Genomic DNA, 19,935 nt, shown 5'->3' with positions numbered 1-19,935 from the left:
GAATTATTAGCCTTTATCCATGCCTATTTATTAGCCTCCCAGGTGATGCCTGTGGTGATATTTCCTCACAATACAATGCAGACATTTTATCTGGCAAGAGGAGTCCAATCTATCACAATGAGGGCCTATTATCCCACTGATAACCCATCTGGATATAGAAGGAGACTATTCTCTCTAGACAACAGCCCCTGTTCTCTCTCTCTCTCTTCTCTCTGTTTGCTTACTCTGCTAATGAATACAGCTCTGGAGACACAGAGGAAAGAAAGAGTTCAGCAATGAGGGCGTAACTTGAGCGATGCGGCTTTGATGGAAGCGCTGTCCATATAATTAAAACGCTGGCAAATGAAGAACAAGCAGTGGCTTCTGTTGGCGCTGCTCATTAACAACAGGCCGTTTGAGCCCGGCGCCAGTCATGCTATTGCCATTGTGTGCCTGGAAGGGAGGGGGGCAACTGTGACTGGCAGCTAGGAACACAGTGCCAACGGTGGGACAGCGTGACAAACCAAGCCAAGGATGAGCGCAGAGCCTGGCACCAGCGGGGTGAGGCAACGTTGGCCTCACGGATTGGTCCCGGTCAGGGACGTAACCCGAGTTACCCCTCAGTCCTTCACGGCTGCTGCAGACCCCAGCTAGGTTTGTTTTTACTAGTCCTAATAAACAAAACTGAAGTTATTGTCTTTCGGCCTAAAGAGGAACGATCCAGAGTCCCCACAAAGCTACTACAAACGATTGATCAGGCCTGAAATCTGGTTCAACCGATGGATTCAGACCTGAACATTCAGAGTCACATAAAGACAATTACAAAGTCGGCCATATGTCACTTGAAGAACATTTCCAGGATTACAGGACTAATTTTCCTGCAAGATCTAGGGATATTCATCCATGCATATATTTAGTTGCATTGATTATTGCAAAAGTGTCTTAACAAGTCAACCAGACAGCTGCAGCTGATCCTGAATGCTGCTGCTGCCATTCTGACCAAAACCAGGAAGATGGAGCACATCGCCCAGTTCTGTAGTTCCTACCTGTATTACCAGAAGCTCTGAGAACAAATTATAATATACTTCTGTTAGTTTAAAAATCACTGAATCATCACCACAATACGTTAAAGATCTGTTGTTGTTGTAGCAACCTTTCAGTTCAGACCTCTTCGGTCTGATGGTTCTGGTCTGAACCAGAAGCAAACAAGGAGAAGCAGCGTTCAGCTTCTATGCAACACAAATCTGGAAAAAACCTCCAGAAATTTGCATGCAAAAACAAACAGAAAACAAAATGCCTGTTGTAGATTGTGGGTCTTATGTAATTTGAAAATCTTTACTTTTTTCCTGTGAAGACTAGTTATGTTTCCAAAACCAGTTAATAAAATTTAATTCTGTTACCGGTTAGAAACATTTTATTTGGTTCCTCATGTAAAAGGGGGAAAAATATATAAATGTCAATTTAAATAAATTTGCTTGTTTTGTTCGATGAAGTGTATTGTTTATGTTCCAATACATAAACAATAAGTATTGTTTATGTATTGTTTATGGAGGTATGTTTACTGGAGGTATGTTGTCAAGATACCTCCAGTATCTTGACAACATGTATTGTTTACTACATTAGTATTGTGGTGTTGTAACGAATGTATTGTTTACAATACATTTGATCGAAAAGTATAAATTCATATATGTATATAAAAGTTTGTTTTTGTAGCTTCTGAAAAGTTGCTAATTATGTCATAGTTTCCATTCATTTCAAGCAACGGTGGAAAAGTTTATCAGCGTTCCAAAAATGTTCTTAAAAAATTTGTTTGGAGGTCCAAACTTTTTATAATTTAAAATAATACATAATTAATTCAGATTTAGTGTTCTGCTGCCTGTAAAGTTAAATAAATGTGTTTTTGTGCCAACACTAATATCTCAAATCTAATCACTGAAAAAAAAGAAAAAAATCTGATCAAATTTGAAATAATCTTGTTTCTCTTAATCTTCTCAGTATTTTTTCCTCAACAAAGCAGGTTCTGTATTAATCATCATATTTGTGTTTCTTTTGCTTTTTGACATTCAGTTTGACTCGATCTTTGAAGTGAGTGGGAAGGGCCAGCGTCAGCTAACAGTGACGCTCTTATTTACTGCAGATGAAATGTGCCATAAACTGTGAAGGATAGGGATGCCTTTGTGCCTGGTACATAGTGTCCATCTTGTATGATGTCAGTCTATTTTTGACTAATGCAGTCCTCATCCTTTGGAGAGCAGAGCACAGTAATTGTTCTATTTTGAAGGATGGAGTGGCTGCTCGAATAACACACGTTGTCCCCAGGGACGGGGGCGGGATTTCGTGCACAAACATTCACTGCATGCATCATTAATTCTGGCATTTTAATCATCCAATCATTGTGATAATGTACAAGCAAAGTATCCAGTTTCTAATGTCTTGCACAAGCATTTAAGCCCTTTGAAATTTTTTCCATTTCCTTGCAACCAAAACCTTGAAAGAACAACACAAATTACATTCAACTGTGAATTGGAAAGAAGATGAATCAGGGTATTAAATTTTCTTTACAAATAAAAATCTCAAAAATGTGTCAAGAATTTATATTTACCCTCATTTTTTACTCCTTTACCTCCAGTATCTTGACAATTGCAAGCAATGCAAGAATCTGGTCTGTAGAAAACCTTCTTAGCACATCAGCCTGAAGATATTTTCCTCATGGTGAAGCACAGTGCTGGTAGTATTATGCTGTGGAGTTTGTCAAAGTTGATAAGAAGATGGTCCATCATTTGAAATCCTACTAAGTTACATTAAAGTTTGTAGTTGCAATGTGATAAAATATGAAAAAGTTTAAAGATTGTAATTACTTTTGAGAAGCAGCGTATCAGGATGTTTAAATGATGCAGAGTCACAGATATTGATGCTCAATTTTTATTTATTTATTTGTCTTTTTTTGTTTGTTTGTTCATACCAATAATTCGCTTCAACCACAGTCAGACTTCAGTGTGAATGGTTCACAATCCCGAAACGACCAGCATTCGCAGAAGAACGTTGATGTCACACAGCATAGCTCGGTTTCCGAAAGTAATAATGGATGGAGTAATTCATGGATCAATTTTAAAGTTATTTAGCAATAATATTGCCACAAAATTATAACAAGATGAAGGAAACTAATAAAAAGAAAGCGATGGATTGTTCGGACTGTTGAGAAAAGCTGGATATGGGTCTGAATGGATTTTTATTCTGCTTTGACTTTTTTGTTTTCTGTTGGTTTAGATCATTTCTAAGTTCTGTTAAAGGAAGTTAGATTTAGACATGAGTCCAAACAGTCAGCAGCAGAGTGATGTTCCTCCAGAATGGCTCATTGTATCGCCGCTGTAAACCCGCTGCTGGCAACGCTGCCTTTTAAACTCCTCTGCCCAGTGACATTAACAGTCACCAGGCCCCATTCACACTCGCCCACAAATATCCCATCATATTTAAGAGGGCCTATTAAGGGCCGCATTGAGAATTCATGGGTCTCATGCTGTGATTTATCTGCGTCGACCACGCCGCCGGGCCCTTTCAGAAGGAGTGGCTGCGGGTTTTGTCTTAGAGAAGGCCTAAACAATGCCAAATGGGTTCATTTCTCCGAGAAGGGCCTCCTCCTGTGGTGGGTGGAGGGGTGGCCAGTGAGAGCTGGGGCCGGCTCAACATCTGTTTGTGTCCAGAGCCAGGCGGGTCGGGAGCACAGCGCGCCCCGGCGGCCCCCTTCTCCTCTCCGCGGGGGTCTTTGTTCCCGATTTCATGCTATCACAGCGGCAGCATGTTTTCCTGCGCAGAGCTGTCAGGGGCATAAAGGGCCCTGAGTGGGGTCACATCAAGAGGGATGGGCATGAAAAATTGGTAAAAGGTATCACAAAGCCCACCCACTAGATGGTTGCCTAGCATCCCCCAACAGTCTCCCGGGCTGAAATACACCCCTCTGTTTGTCCAAATGATGTTTGTCCGCTGGTGGACAAACATTATCTGGATGAAATGGTGTAAACAAATTAAAGGCTGCTGCTCAGAGTGAATCAATGTTCTCTGTGTGGAAGGAGGGTTTTTGAGCTTCCCCTCCCCAAAAACGAAGCCTGTTGTCCCTCTTTTACATTCTCAATAAAGAAAAAATAATTAAAATAAAATCTTTTAATAACAATAATACGATCCTGTGACATAATAAATCCTACTGTTTGCTATTTGTACTGCGCCAACAAAGCTTTGTCTTTTTCAAGGCAAACAGAAATAAATGTATTGAATGCCAGCATAATGAACTCAGCATACTCCCATGCTTATTGGACCATCGCTAATCACAGATTGGCTCTTCGATGTTCTGTAATTGACTCAGCAGCAACAGATTGCCTCGCTGTATGTTTCCTTTAATTGATTCCCACTTAGAGGTGCAGCTGAAAAAGTAAATTAAATGAGTGTGCAGTGTTTTCAGGTGCTTAGCATGTGTTTATTTTACCATCAATGACCCTGCTCTTGGCTATATTTAAAAGCATATCATCATTGATGCAGTCTCAAGATAATTCAGTTCACTTTTATGTCAGAAGTTAAGAAATATGTTTAAAAAAGGCAGCAGAAAGTTGCCAAAAAGCAAAGTGTGACATTTGGACGATCAAGCTGGTGAATTAGTGCATAATTCAATGATCATCCAGGCAGGAAATAGAGATATCAGTTTCCAGCTCCAGTTGGGCTTCATAAAGTGAAAGCTGTTGTGTGTTTTTATCCAGTGGGGATAAAAACAGTTGACCTAGCAAACCAAAACCTTACAAAGCTTGCCCAGTACCTCTGAAGTTTGGCAATTTGATTCCAGTTTTTATTTTCCCTAAGGATAATGACGCATATAATAAAAAAAATGTACTGCAGGTGCTTTAGTAGGGGTATTAGTTAATTACCAGAGCAAAAATCTGTCCTCCCCATCTGTCTTTATTTCCATCAGGCTTGCCCAAGTTTTTGTAGCAAAATCTTCTGTGCACTCAGCAGAGTAAACCCCCTCCGCAAATACCTGAAATCTATGATTATTTAAGATCCTCTATAAAACTGCTTAGTTTAATTGTTCAAACACCAAATATACTTTGATATGTATCAATACTCACTGTGGGAATCAACTTAGCACTACCAGAAGCTAACATCTAAAGTATTTCTTAGCTCCCCTCCTACTGGTGCACCCAATCAACACCAAGGAAAATGATTGGTGCTCCGGTTTGCAAATATCAGCCAATAGTGTGTCAAGTAGGTATTTCATCTTCTCACGCTGCATTCTCTTTAAAATATTTCAAATGTATTTGACAAAAAAGTCAAAATAAGTGAACCTGCAAATCCAATGTACATCCTTTTTCTTTCCTGCCAAAAAGAAAGCTACACGTCTTTTTAAAATATTTTTTTGTCAAGAAAGAAATCCGGTCTATGTAGCTTTCAGTACCTAAAAGCAGAAAGTCTATAAATTATTTATATTTCCTACCTTAGGTTTTCTAGCTCTAGATCGGGTGCAGTTTTGTTAGTTACTGGATAAAAGCTCGCCTGTAAACCTGAGGTGTTAGAAAGAAAACAAGATATACCCATTTGGAAACAAATGCAGCGGACATTTAAACATATGGCTGCTGGACAATGTAAACCCGCCCAGCCTCGTTGAGAGTTTAGGAAAAGCCTGTGTGTTAAACAGTCTAGCAGACATCTGCCGCGGTTGGTTTTCAAAGTGCTGACTTAAAGTGGCACGGGAGGTTTCTCAGATTAAATCTCTCATTAGGATTTCTTTGTACAGGTGGCAGTAATGTGTCAGGAACCTTGCCTGAGACAATGTCCTCTTCTTGCTTGGGACTAATATGCCTCAGGAGAGCCAGCCCTCTTTTTACTGCCACTGTTTTTACACAGAAGAACGGCCACAAAGAAGCATCTGGTGGCCTTTTTCTTGCAGAGAAAGCTTTTCCTTGGCCTTTGTGTCTGCTGCTTGTTGGGAGCATATGCTGGAGAACTGGAAGCAGAGATCAGGAGCTTTGGGGAATTTCTCTTCTTCAGGATGTCTTGTTTAAGTTGCTACGATTTTGTTTGTTGGAAACTTTACTGAGAATCATTGGAGAAAACTTCCAAATAGTTCTGTCTTCAGAGCTCGGATGGGTGGTGTGTGCTTGTGCGCGTGCAGCCCCTTGAATAAAAGAAGGTCAGGGGGGTCAAAGTGATGAATTTTTATAGGCCTGTTCTCTGTGTTTCAGGCCTGTCCCTTTCTCTGCGCGCTGCACTGCTTCTGAAAGACAACCATGCAGGGCAATTTGTCCTGCAGGGCTCTGCAGAATGGGCCAGCAGAGGAGTTAAATGCCAGGGACACACACGCACACACGCATTCAGGTTCCCTCACACACACATACAAACCCTTGGTCCTGTTGTCCTGAATGATTTGTGGCCTGTCCATTATCCATTTCGAAGGGACAAATGCTTTTGGTGGATTTCTGAAGGTAAAGGCAGAATGGCAGCCCTCAGTGCTCGCCTTTTGTTTTTAGAGAAGTTTCCCAGATGTTATAATGCACAAGATAAATAGGGCACATTATCGCTGCTGTGCACGCCCTCCTACCTCTCCGATCTTGGTTTCGGCGAAGGCGTGGCGAGGTGGAAGACCTCCTACGATGCAGACACCGCCATGAGCTCTTAGCATCAGTTCTCACATCGTCAAGCGAGTTCATGGGAAGGGGATAGCATAACTGAGGGTTTACTGGGGTCAGCTGCCGACCAGCAGGTCACACAGAGACTAACTTTGCGGTTGATAATGTGTCCACTCTCACCTCTCCTCCATGCTGAATCCTCTCTGAGCTCTGTATGTGTCAATAATGAATCCACTGTGCTTGGAGGCATTAAATTAGCTCGCCACAAGCAGAGAGGAGAGGATAACTCTGGCCGGAGTCCAGCCAGATGAGGTGGGAAGGGTCACAGCTGATTTACTGGCCATCCTGTGTAATAGCTTGTAGGAAAGCAGGAGACCAAATTTGTTGTTACCTACTCAAGCTGCACTCTTTCACCCCATTCATGTTGATGATGAAGAACGGTAACGAGTGGGGGAAAAAAAGTGATCGCAGTGTGGAGCTAGATGAAGCCGCCAAACCTTAAATCTTCTAGCAGCGCTGCTTTGCATGTCAGCAGACAAGTAATGGTAGATTCTGACAATGCCACTGCCCCTGCTGACACAGAGTCGCCCCTGTCCAAATACTCTGGTAATGAAGAATGAATAGTTAGCTCATTCTCCACCTCTCTCTCTTGCTGCATCCATACTCCTTGTCTCATACTTTTTCATGCTAAGTGATATTAAGGGCACACCTGTAGTTTGGTACTCTTCTTCGATACTGGACCCTTGGCTATTGAGAAACGATTGCTTGTTGGAGGCCTGGACTCTGTTGAAGTTTTAAATGATTTGATCGCTAACATTTGGTTGTGGTGTAGGTAATTCTGCAGCTTGATTGTGAAGGAAGTCACCCTATGAAGCTTACTAAATATTGCGTCCATTGTAAACAACCATCCTGTTGCTCTGAATTTAATTGCTCAATATTTGAAGCCATTGTCCAACATACTGAATGGCTTTGTTCACTTCTTCCGATATCTTTGTCAAACTACAACAACAGGCTGACTACAATTCAAAACATGCAGAAACTCTGTCAACCACTTCTTCTGTTCACTGATTGGCCAGAATCAAATCCATTGGTGAAAAGTCAAGCTCAATAGGATAAATTCCTGAAGAAAAACTGAAGGGAGATGAAGATCAAGTGGAATTACATTGGAAGACCATGGCTAGGATGATCTGGATGAAGAAGACCTTTGGAACACCATTCTTTAAACAGATAAGACGAAAGCAGATTTGTTTGACCGTAATGCATAGCACTATCTTTAGAAATGACCAACCACAACACAGAAACCCAAACACCCAAGTACAGTAGTGGAGGATTAATGATTGGAGTCATACTCTTTCAAGTGTAGTTTTTTTTAAATCTTTCTCTTGAGTATTCTTCTTCTAACTGGCGACCTCTGACCCTTTTGTGAGTCCTTTTTTGGCGTTATATTAGGATCTCCTAAATGTTTCAGCTGGACACAGGGGATGGCGTCCATTGGCCAGCACTGCCATCCACATAAGGCTTGTTTGAGTGCTGGGGGACTGGACCTTGGTCTTTGAAGTGAGACAGATTGCTTTTAGCTTGTCTTCTTGGAATAGAGAGCTTCCTCCTTCCACAGTCAGGAGATTATCCTCCATCGATGGACAAAGCCAGAGCTGTCCTCAACAGCACCTCCAATCTGTGGCGCTCGACAAACACTCAGTGCTGACCTCTGACCCATAATGCTGAGTCACCCAGCCATCTCCACCCCCACTGCTTGTTAATATTTCCCATTGCCTGCCTTCTTGGCGCTCCTGCAAGCTAATAAGCAGGCATCAAACAAGGAGTCAATTGCAACCACACAAATTATGTTATTGGTCGTAATGTCATTTAGGCTGATCAGCGTCTACATGTAATACATTTAAGGAGCACCAGCTTTGAAGGGAGCTGTCTGTTCAGAGACTCTGCAGGAGCACCTGGACCGGCCATGCAGCTGGCGGTACCAAGGACACATCAGTGCTCTGGTATGGCTTTAAGTGACAGCATGGGGTTCTCATTTTCCCATCTCCATGGTTGGCGTTTGCTGGCCAAATCTTATGACAGGAACGCCGGGGATGAGTCGAAGCTCCTAGAGGTTTATCCCTTGCTTGAATGAGCCATTTGGGAGACCATAGGTTAGCAGTGATCAATTGTGTGCAATCACCCGCCCTCGGCTTCACTGATTCACTGATTGTTCCATCGTTGAACATATGGATGGATCAATCATTTTAATGTGAGCTTGCAGGACTATGCAAATGTGCAAAGCCGGGTAGCTAAAGGAGAGCCTGCATCAGTATTGATCTACCAAACTTTAATTTGTTAAAATATTTTACTCATTAGGCTCTTGTGCATGTAAGATCCTCCTTCTCCTGCGTCTGTGTTGTTATTCCTACAGGCCAGCTGGAATCATACATTACCCTGAAGCTGAAATAATTGAATTCAGCCAGGATTCCAAAGAGTAATCGTTCTTGGAAAAGACATTTTCCTACAAGAAAAGGAAGCATTAGCTAATTGTTGAACTGTCCTGGCCGAACTCTCCTGGCACAAGCTCAAGGCTCACATAAATACAAAATATATGGAGCTATCTTATTACTAGGACATACATTATTACTGTTTTTACTCTGCAAATTATGTGCATGATCTGTGAGTTTACAGTAGCTTGCAAAAGCATGCATACCTCTTAAACCTTATCAAAATTAGTAAGAGTTCAACCACACAATCTCAGTGTATTTTACAAGAGTTGAAATAGTATTGCACAACTGTGAGAATACTTTATGTATTTTCTTTATTTAAAAAAAATTAAAAATCTGAAACACTGGTCAACAGTGTGCAGCTTTTTGTTCATTATTCTAGCTCAAACTGAGTAAACTTTGATGGAAAGTTTTTGTGAACAAAAACATCCATAAAGGTCTGATTAGTGGAGTTCATGCCTGAAAATAGTGAACTGGATTCATACCAGATAAGTTACACACTGATGGCCTCTAGTTAATTATCAGGTGACTATATGAACGCAAATTAGGGATGCACCAATCCACATGTTTTAGCATCGGCTGATTCTGATCTGATACAGAAAAACAGTGCTGACTTGACTTTAAATGCTTTTTAACAAAACACACAGACACTTATGCATAATAAATACACCAATAGCTTCACAAATTTTGACAAACATGTAAAAAATATACAACTTTAATCAGTTCAGTCGGAACAATTCGGAGTATAACAGAGAATCTAAAATAGAAATAAACTAAAACTGACCAAAACATCAAGTTGACTACCTTGGCCAAACATTTAAAAATAAACTGCAACAATAAATAACGAAGCATGATGTTGCACATAACACAACGCATAGATTTAGACTGAATAGATGTGTCATGACTCATCTGCCACATTGTCACCGATATATGATCCGAGTCAAATATTAATATTGAATCTTTGTATCTCTGACACAAATCTAGTCACCTTTCCATGCTTTTCAGTATTAAGGAAAATGTGAATAACTGCACACAGTTTTTCTTTCACAACCTTCTGTTGGTAGGTCACATAAAATCCCGGTAATAAACAATAAAGTTGTGGTTGTAAGCTGGCAAAATGTGAAAAAGTTCAATGGACCTGAAGGCTTTTTTAAGGTGATGGATCTTTACGTTCGTTGGCATTTCAAAGCTCCTTTTTGCCTGTGGAAGCGGTGGATTTGATGGGAATTTAAAGATTTCTAAAGAGGAAAGGATTCTCATCTAAAAGGATTCTTGTCAAATTAACAAGGTGTAATTAAAAAAGCAAGACAAAAGTGATTTTTTTTTCTTCAGCCTTTTGCAAAAGGTTATTTTTTTAGGATTTCTGTTAACTAAAATGTGTTTGGTAAAGTCATCAGTGACAGCAAAAAGGACTTTCTGTTATTGTCTTAGCTAAATGTGGCTACAATGACTTTTTGACAGTGAAAGCATCTCTTGCCCTTCTCACTAGCTCCTTCTTTGGCCTATTCATTGCACAAAGCTGCTTAAGCACGCTTAAGCGCATTAGCATTTGGCTGCCAGGGGACCATATTGACCCAGCATTTGGATGGCCTAAATGAGTGAAAGATGGAGCGATTTGTTGGGGCTTTAGAAATTTCCTTTTGGGAGTGGAGGGGTACGAAGGAAGCGGTGAAGGGGTGGGGGGTCGTCTTCAAGGAGTTGTTCCACTTTCTCTCAGGGCACGGTGTTTGTTCTAATCTGGTGTGCCATTTCTTCGTGGCCGAAGCAGGTCTGATTTGTGACATTTCAGCCTAAAGAGCCTTTTTCTGCCGGCTATATTGGCTTGACCCGATTATCTAATCTGTGCTTTGAATTTCAATCAGGTTCCCCTCAGTCTCTGCTGTGTGCTATGGGAACCTCTGGCTAAGGGATTTCCTTATTCAGCTTTCTTCAAACACAGATGGCCGAATGTTTAACTAATTGTTAAGAGAGTTGACAAAGCCGAATTTAACCCTGCACACAGTCCAGGGGCTCAGTACATAGTCCGGATAAAGAGGAGGACAGTGAGGTGGGAGTTTGTGGGACAGTTCTTTAAAGCAGGCATTTGAACGCAACACAGTGTTGAGGATAAATTAACATCTGGTTAACAGTGAAACTTGCTCAATGTGTGCATTTTGTTATGTTTCTATCTTTATATACTTGTGATCAGCATATAGTATAAGTAATTCAAACACTAGATTCTAGGTTTAGTGACGCTGAAACATAACATTAATGATTTTTAACTGCTGTAATTAGATATATAATTTTTTATTTATTGTGTATTTGCTAGAAGAATCAAAATTGTTCTCAAAATTCAAATATTTAGCTTCTGGCTTTTCCAAAGACATAAACTTGTTTGAGAATTTGTTGACTACAAAGAGAAGAAAAAATTAATTAATTAACCAGTTCAGACCAGGAAGTGTGTTGTTGACGTGAAACTTGCTAACACCAAATTAGTGGAGAAAATCTGGAATAAATCTTAACTTATGGGTCCAAAGTTCCAACCAGAACTCTATGTATGTTTCTGTTTTTCATGTTTTTATGATCGCTCACTCTCTCTGTCTTTGTTTCTTCCAGCATCTCTGTTCTTCCAGCACGCTGGAGGTCATCACAGACACCAACTATGACAAATTAATGTTCAGAGAGACTAATAACGACCGAAAGGTTAGTTCTCTCTCACTTACCTGAATCGCTCTGTGAAATGTTGATTATCTGTAATTAGGTGTGAAACCTGTCTTATCAGACCGTTCTGTAGTTCTACATTTCTTCTACCTGTCCCACTTTAGTAAAGGTGAGGTCCTGCCTCACCTCAGCAGTGGATAACGCAGTCCTGCCTGCCTTCGTTGCTCACTGATGTTAATTAAGTCTCTAATTACTGAGTCCTCTCCTCATTATTACTGCCATTAATCAGAGCACATTTCATCTCTTCCCTTTCATTTAGGTTGTTCTTGAAGTTGAAAAGAAGACTTTCAATTACATCAACCCGAACGTTTTCCAGGCAAACAACGGGACCTCGGTAAGTCCCGACCCTTCATGTGCTCGGCTTTCCTCTCATCTTCTAGGAACGTACAGCGATTTAGATTTACCCTAACAGCTTCATAGACTCTCCCTTTTTCACTGTGATAATGGCAGCTGCTGTTTATAAGGATTTAAACTGATTATCTGTGAAGTACAAGATGAAAGAGGCACAGCACAGTGGTTTGAATAGGTTTCAGTGAGGCTAAAATAAGCGCATGCTGAATGAATGTGTCACAGACAGACGCCCTGCATTCAGTAACTCTGTCCTAACAAAGCAATCCGTGTCTTATTATTTTGGCGTTATTGTTTTAATAACCTTAAGACCAGATCTTTGCTGGCAAATCCAGTTCCAGGGTGCCACCAGCGTTAATCGGAGCCGCCCTGGAACTGGATTTGCCAGCTCTGGAGGATAGATTTAAGATCCGTTCTTGCAGTTCACCTTCATGGACGGTGTTTGAACCCACATGTCTTTGGAGTAACTTTGTGTGCACACAGGCTGAGTGTTAAGTATGTGCAGCTGAAAGCACCTTTTACATTCCTCTACTTTTATATGGCTGTATATTACATTAAGTAGTTCAAAGTCGCAGCTTGTTAAATTCCCCAGGAGTTACACACGCACATACACACACATGCACACCTACACACGTACGCATGCACACACACCTTCAAATCAACAGAATGAAACATGAAGCCAGAGCTTATTAATGCTGTTTGACTCATAATATAAAACGTTAATATAAGCCCCCGGGAAATAAATCAGCAGTCATTTATGAACCTCCAGAGGTAAAATAGCTAAAAATCATCAGACATAAACTACATAAACAAATTTAAGGACAATCGTGGAGAAACAAAGTGATTAGAAAAGAACATAGCAGGAATGCTGTTTATCACCCAACACATAAATATGCTAAATGAGTTATTTCAAAATTATACACTTTACATTATTAGGATGCATTTTTTCCCCCTTAATCATTGTTTTATGGATGAAAACAGAAAGTCCTGGCTGGATTATAAGCAAGCAGCAGATGGCCCAGCATTTGTTTTCCTTCTGGTAACTAAGATTTTTCTGTTTTATCACTTTTTGCCTCTTTTGTAAAACCCACATGAGGTTTTTCTTCTTTGTTTTTTTGCTCCCGTCTGATTAGGATGAATTTTGATGTGAATTTACCCTGGAATAAGGTCAGGTCAAGTTTATTTGTGCAGCACATTTCAGCAACAAAGCAGTTCAAATTACTTTACATGACGATACATCATGTCAAACAATGATGAAACGAGCAATGAACATTACATTTTGTCAAATGCCATCATCAAAATTATACATCAAATATATTTATCAATGTTCTAAGGAGGGTTTTTAGTTTGTTTCAGACCAGAAGACCTGAGTAAATTTAAAGGTTAAAACAACAATAGCAGCTCTGTAATGTATAAACCAAACTATGTATGAGTTCCTGTAGTTTTTGTTGGAGCAATAGTCATTTAATCTTGTAAACATTCGTCAGGTGATTGAAGGCTGACTTTGTAATTGCATTTATGTGTTACTGAAAGTTCAGTTTCCTTATAAAACCTAAGAAAAGCTTAAAATTTAGTAGTGAGCTTTGGCCATAAGATGTGGATCATGATTCAAAGAATGACTTTCCCGGTACAATCAGGTAAACACAACATCCTGCATTGGTTGGCCAAAATCAATCTTGCAGGAAAAGAGAGGACTCTGTTGTTTGAAGGAGCTCACAGTAGAGCCACTGCTTCTCCACACTGAGAGTCAGTAAGTTCAGACATCTATTCAGGATGCCTCCTGGTGTCTTATCTGTGACAGTCAAAAAGATGAGCTCTAGCAAATAGATGATATTCGTTTGATTCTGACGGCAATGCAGAATATTCAGACAATTCCCTGTGGGAGCTAAAATGGCCAACAGTGAAGTTATTGATGTTTTCTTTGTGTGTGTGTGTTTATTAAGAAATTAAGTTTAGGACTGTTGTAGTTTCCAGCTAATTGACATGTTATTATTGACATTGACAGCTAATAACAGGGTACTTGTTTCTTTATTACTGCAGCAACATTTTCACTAAATGAGGTTGTGCACCATTAGGTTTGTTGCATGTAAATCACCAAAAGTGCATTTACACAATTTCATTGGTATTTTCACGAGTCTCAAATGGATCATGGCGGCCATGTTGGATTTTGTGTAAAAACCTTCACCTTTTTAACATTAAAATTATTCCTCGATACCTGGATGGTAATTTTTCTAACTTTAAACTTGGAAATTTGAACTTTTGAGTAAAAATGCTAAATAAACTGCAGTTGCATCCTTAGCCAGTCATCCATTAGATCCTGAGAATGTTTATTTTTTCCACATCTTTTGTTTGTTTTCAGGATGAAAGAAGCTGAAAAGCTTCAGATTTATTTCTACTCCTGCTTTAAAATGTCTGATTGGATGGTAGTATTTGAAAACCCGGGAACATGAGCCAGTTTGTGAAACAGTTTCTGCAGGAGGCTGATGTCCCCCCTCTGCCTTCAACTTCACCTTCTCCTCCTCCTCCCTTCCTCCCTCTCCATGTCCTCAGCAAGCAAGACAAGATGGATGACATAATGGGAGCATCAGAGATAATCTGATGGTCATGGTCTAGTTAAACACACCGTGTTATGATCCTTATAAAACAAACTACCTTTCCAAAAGGATAAATGTCCCACCTCCCACTCCTCCACCGGGGTGGGGTAGACGAAAAAAATCCATTGCATCCTTCATCAACTGCAAGACTTGTACCAGCTTGACAGAAATTTAATTCGAGGCAGCTCTTGAAAATAATTATTGTATTTTGAGAGGAGTAATCATTGGCCGGGACATGATTGAATGTGTCCATGCCTATTGACTTTTGCTATGATTAATAGGTTTGTTTAGTCGATATTCCCATCGAAATTGTATAATTAATTATCCCCGGTGCTGTCACGGCAGGACGATGGAGAGCCCTGATGAGTATTTGGGAAGATTAAATTTTCCAGGCGCTCGCAGCGTCAAGGGGCACCATGGGGCCTTGCTCCGGCGGAGGGATGGGAGGAGCACGACGTTAGCTTGCGCACTTGTGTGTGTCCGCGCACACATCTGCACTCCTGCAAATCAGTTTCCTCCCTGCAGCACACACCCGCGGCTCAGTCCCTCTCCCCCATCCGCATTGATTTTGTTTCACTATCTCTTTATTGTAACTTTATCAGTGTGGTGTTGGCAGATGGGGGACCAGGATGTGTTTGTGTTGTGATGAACCTTCCTGTCCGGCGTGCCTCTGCTCGTCATGCTGTTGGCGTCGGCCCTCGGCATTACTCACAAACCAGGAGATGTTTTAAACAAGAAGAGGAAACGCTCCTCCTGCCCAGAGTTCGCCCGTCGCTGCTCTAAGTGGCACTTCAGAATCAATGCTGAATAAAATCCAACATTAAGGGATTTAGAGTGATCCAGCAGTAGTTCTGTCATTTGGCAGGAAAATGTTTGTGTCACTTTATCAAAATAGATGGCTCTTTAGCTTTACGTAAATCTCCTGGCAGAAATTAAATTTGGAATATGTCATTTTACATTTTCAGTCCATTGTATCAGGAATCGCTTCACTAAATCACCAAGAGACGTGAAATAGTTTGCAGATTTATTTTACCAGCAGTAAAATTTTCACCAGAGTTTTCATCAATTAGCTTTTTTTACAGGCAAAAACTAAATAAAGACTCATTCATATGCCTGAGATTTCAGTGAATAAAAAGTGAGATGAACATATTAGTATTGGTTCTGGGTCAGTTTGTCACTTAATGTCTCCAGTTTCTACCAACACCTTACTTTATTTGGTCACTTTTTCCTTCTAATTTGTATCTGTAAAAAAAATGTTTACTTGAACTTATTTATTTATTTGTAGTTGATTATTTTCCTATAAATTATGGAAATATATTGTCATAAACATTTTCAGTTCTAACCGCTGAGTTTAAGAGTGACCTGGCCAAAAACGGCACAGCATAAATTGACATCAATAACAAAACAGACAATAAAAAAAATATGAAGTGCAAAGAATCTGACAAAGAAAGAGCAGGCATTATTATTGCAGTGACAATTTAAGATTTAGAACTGAAAGATTTTTAAAATAGATCAGAAAATTTATTTTTCTTGAGGAATTTTAATTTGAGTTTAAATCCCTGGATAGATTTAGCTTTTTTTTTTTTTGTCCAACAGGCTTAAACATTTAATCAAAAACACTGAACAGCATATTAACTACACAAAAAATATATTTTTATAGCATTATGTCAAGCTTATCCTTATAGCTTTGATGCATATAAAGTGTTTTAATTTGAGACTACAACTCTCAGTACAATATTTATATTTGTTTACAAATAAATATAGTATATGTGTTTTAAATCTTTTCAGAATAGAAAATCTAAATAAAGTTATAAATGTTATTGTGTTTCTGTGCATAAAATAGCCCCTTAAATGGTATTTTTGGGGCTAGTCGATATAAATATTGCAAATTTAATGAACTAAAACTGCGATTAAAGAAGATTAAAGTTTGACTTAATTTAAATGACATTTTCCTGCTGATGAAATGATTCCTGCTGCTGTTTTTCTGGGAGTGGCTCATTCTGTTCCCACTCCACTCTCCCGTCTCGCGCCCACGCCACTGACACTTTTTTATCGCTTTTCCACACAAAATAATGAAGATACTATAAAAAGGAGTGGGAAAAATATGGCCGCCTCAATGAAAGCCAAGAGAGATGGGTAAAAATCAAATTAAATGACCTTTCACCCCAGCAGTTATTGATGGTCTTCAGTGGCAGCAGGTGTTGTCACAGGGAATATTTGACAATGCGTAAATCAAAGCACAATTACAGGTGGTGGACATGCTCAGAGACACTGCATTGCCCCATTTTTTATATTTTTTTTTTGCCCGTCTCCTTAACTATCGGCATCGATCTGATTTAGGAGGGAGCGGATCATCCGAGTGCAGTCAGAAATTTGAGCCCATGACAGGGTAGTTTTTGCCCTGACACTTCCTCATCTTTTTCTCCCCTCGCGTTATTGCCGGAGCGACATTATCTCGCGCCGACCCTTCTCCACAACTCCCAAGGTCATTTCTGGTTGACAAACTACAGCCGGCTTTATAATGTCACAAGCCTTGAACCTCTATAAGCTGTGTTATTTTTATTTTTTTTTTAATTCTAAGCTGCCAACGCAGTAGAGCAGCGGCGCATAATGCCTAATCGACCTGGGATGAAATGTAGTGTGAAATTTCCGGCCGCAGGGTTTTCCGTTCATCTGGATGAATAACTCAAGATTCACTTAAGGAGCATGCTCACGATGAGCGTACACACAGCCATATGTTGCTCATCCTGTGTCATTTTGACTCCTCCATACATTATAGCATGAGCTGGTGTGTCCTATAAAAACATAGTCAGCAGTAAATACATATATAAACTAGTTGCAGGCCAGGATGTGATGACCTTGAATAAAAATACCAAGTTTTCATGATGTTTTCAAAAAAAAGTAAAGAAATGGATTGAATCACTTTTATTTAAAGCAAAAAAGCAACAATTATTTTTATTTCTGCTAAATTGAAACGAGCATCTGGAATTGCATTCGTCTATAGATCAAAATAAAAATTGGTAAAAAATTTAGATGTAGTTTTTAGCTTAACTTATTGAAGCTGAATGCGGTACATTGTTGCTATTCAGTTACAAATTCTTAACATTTATTTTTTTCCCAAAAGTAACTAAACTAAAGTAACTCTCTTCCTGTTCTAGATGACTAGTTTATCCTGCCTCATCCAACCCAAAATCAATTTTTAACTCTTGTCTGGCATCACTTCAGCTGTTGAAACATCCAGTTGGGTCTCTTTGTCCAGTTTGGATTATTTTCCCACAACATGATACTGCCACCACTAAAACCTTTCTCCAGATATTACGTCCACGTAAACAGTAACTTTCAGCCATGCTCAAAGGCGTCCAATTTGGAGCCCCACACTTTGGGATCCACTGCTTTCAAGAATCCAAGCATCACTCCAGATATGCATTTGAAGATTGAATCACTATAACATGACATAAAGCTCAAAAAAGTTGGTTTTATATAATCCCCCCATATAAAAGTAACACCTCAGAACTTGACGAGATTAATTTACCCAACTTGTGTAAAGATGTTCACTTCAATGCATCATTAACAGATATTCTAGGGTCATTTTCACTCACCTTGAAGGCTTTAAATTATTTTTGTGAGATTGAGAACCAACATTTGCAGCTCAGCGTTGTTTTATTCGATCGGCTGAAATTCCAATATAGCAAAAATAATACTGGTTAAGCTTTTCAAACACATCCTCCAACATGGTGATTTAGAGAGTACAGCAGAGTGTGGGGTTGCATCCTCTGCTCTGCCATCCCTCATCCACAGTGTGCGAGTCTCTCCCGTGACCCCCGACCACCCTCCCCCCCCACGGCGGTGTGAGTTTGATGAATGCGGCACATCTGCCCTCCTGAACCGCTGCGACTCTGTCTGGGAGGCCGCCGCGGCTGCAAGTAATGGCTGCTGTTCTACACCGCTGCCACGTAATCACACCCATGAGCACGGGCGAAGGCTTGCACGGGAGTCGTTTATGAGCGTGTGCAAACAATGCAAAGACGTGAATATGTCACTACAGATTGGAGACAGCCCTTACCTTCCACCGGTGTAATAATTCCTGGACGTCCTTCCAAATATCGGCCATGTGCGCCGCGTCGTCTCTGTTGATGTTCCATTATGTACCCATCAACATATTGTCAGGTTTAATGCAGCAACATGATGTCATTAACGTCAGGCCGGCTATACAACCCCTGTCAGACTCACGGCGGAGGATGTCCTCGTCAGGCCATAATTGTTTCCCGATGTCGGAATCATTTTCGGTAGCGTAAATTACCAGCAAACCAACATGGCTGCCCTTCATCTGCATGTCTTTCTGTCCGAAACGGGAAAGAGGGCAGGGCTGGAGCGAGGTCCGCAAAGGGTTGCTGGGAAACGCGGCTGTCAGTCTCACAGGGAGGCAGTCATGCAGGTGCCCTGACTACCTGTTCATCTCCCAGATAATTAATGTGTACAAGGAGCTGCTAATTGCACTTTTCACTAATGATTTATGGGTTTTGTGAAAGGTGGGAAACTGGGGGAAGTGTGTGTGTACACTCTAGTGAGTGAGTACAGCTGGGTGAGGAGACATGATTGATGAAGAGTGTGTGGATGCTGTGTTGTTATAGAGAGACACACCCCAGTTGGCGAGAACTGGTGACACACACACACACACACACACACACACACACACACACACACACTTGGTCAACTGGCATCAATACCCTGCACCTCTTTCAGGTATGTAGGAGTAACTAAATGGACACAAAGATGAGATGGTCCAGTTTGACTCCATCACATCCTTACCTTCCTGAGACCATAAGGCCGGGTGATGAATGGGTATTGACTTCTCAGCTGAATCAGATAATGCTGTGTGAATTCAAATAAACTCGACTGTCTATGAGTTTGTTAAAGCCTGGCACTGTTTCTGAAGGGAGTTGGTTCTGATATTCTTGGTAGGAATTTAGATAGAGATTGGAAAAATAACTGATTCCCAACTTTATTCCCTGCCCATCCATCCAAATCAACTCAGGATCCAAACATCTATCTTTTCATTTATCCGTTTGTCTTCCTATGGTTTTTAGAGAAAAGGCAAATTTATTTTCATATTTATTAACACAGCAATCCAAAGTACTTCACAGAAAAAAAGGTATTAAGGTTTTGTTTTATACTTTGTAGTCTAATAGACTTTGCTAGGTTGGGAATCAAAATTGCAGC

At 40.3% G+C, this 19,935-nt stretch overlaps 1 protein-coding gene across 2 annotated transcripts in view; it reads left to right on the top strand.

Moving 5' to 3' along the window:
* LOC129359605 (inositol polyphosphate-5-phosphatase A-like) overlaps positions 1 to 19,935 on the top strand; it is a 151,743-nt gene that overhangs the window by 111,114 nt on the left and 20,694 nt on the right. For both annotated transcript variants that reach the window (XM_055029349.1, XM_055029348.1), the window contains exons 10-11: positions 11,669 to 11,755; positions 12,033 to 12,107. In XM_055029349.1, coding sequence (XP_054885324.1) covers positions 11,669 to 11,755; positions 12,033 to 12,107 — 162 coding nt within the window. The remainder of the gene's footprint in view (positions 1 to 11,668; positions 11,756 to 12,032; positions 12,108 to 19,935) is intronic.

The sequence above is a fragment of the Poeciliopsis prolifica genome, unplaced genomic scaffold (assembly GCF_027474105.1).
Source record: "Poeciliopsis prolifica strain line A6 unplaced genomic scaffold, Auburn_PproV2 SCAFFOLD005, whole genome shotgun sequence".
Lineage (NCBI taxonomy): Eukaryota > Metazoa > Chordata > Actinopteri > Cyprinodontiformes > Poeciliidae > Poeciliopsis > Poeciliopsis prolifica.
This window is presented reverse-complemented; position numbering and strand designations above follow the sequence as displayed.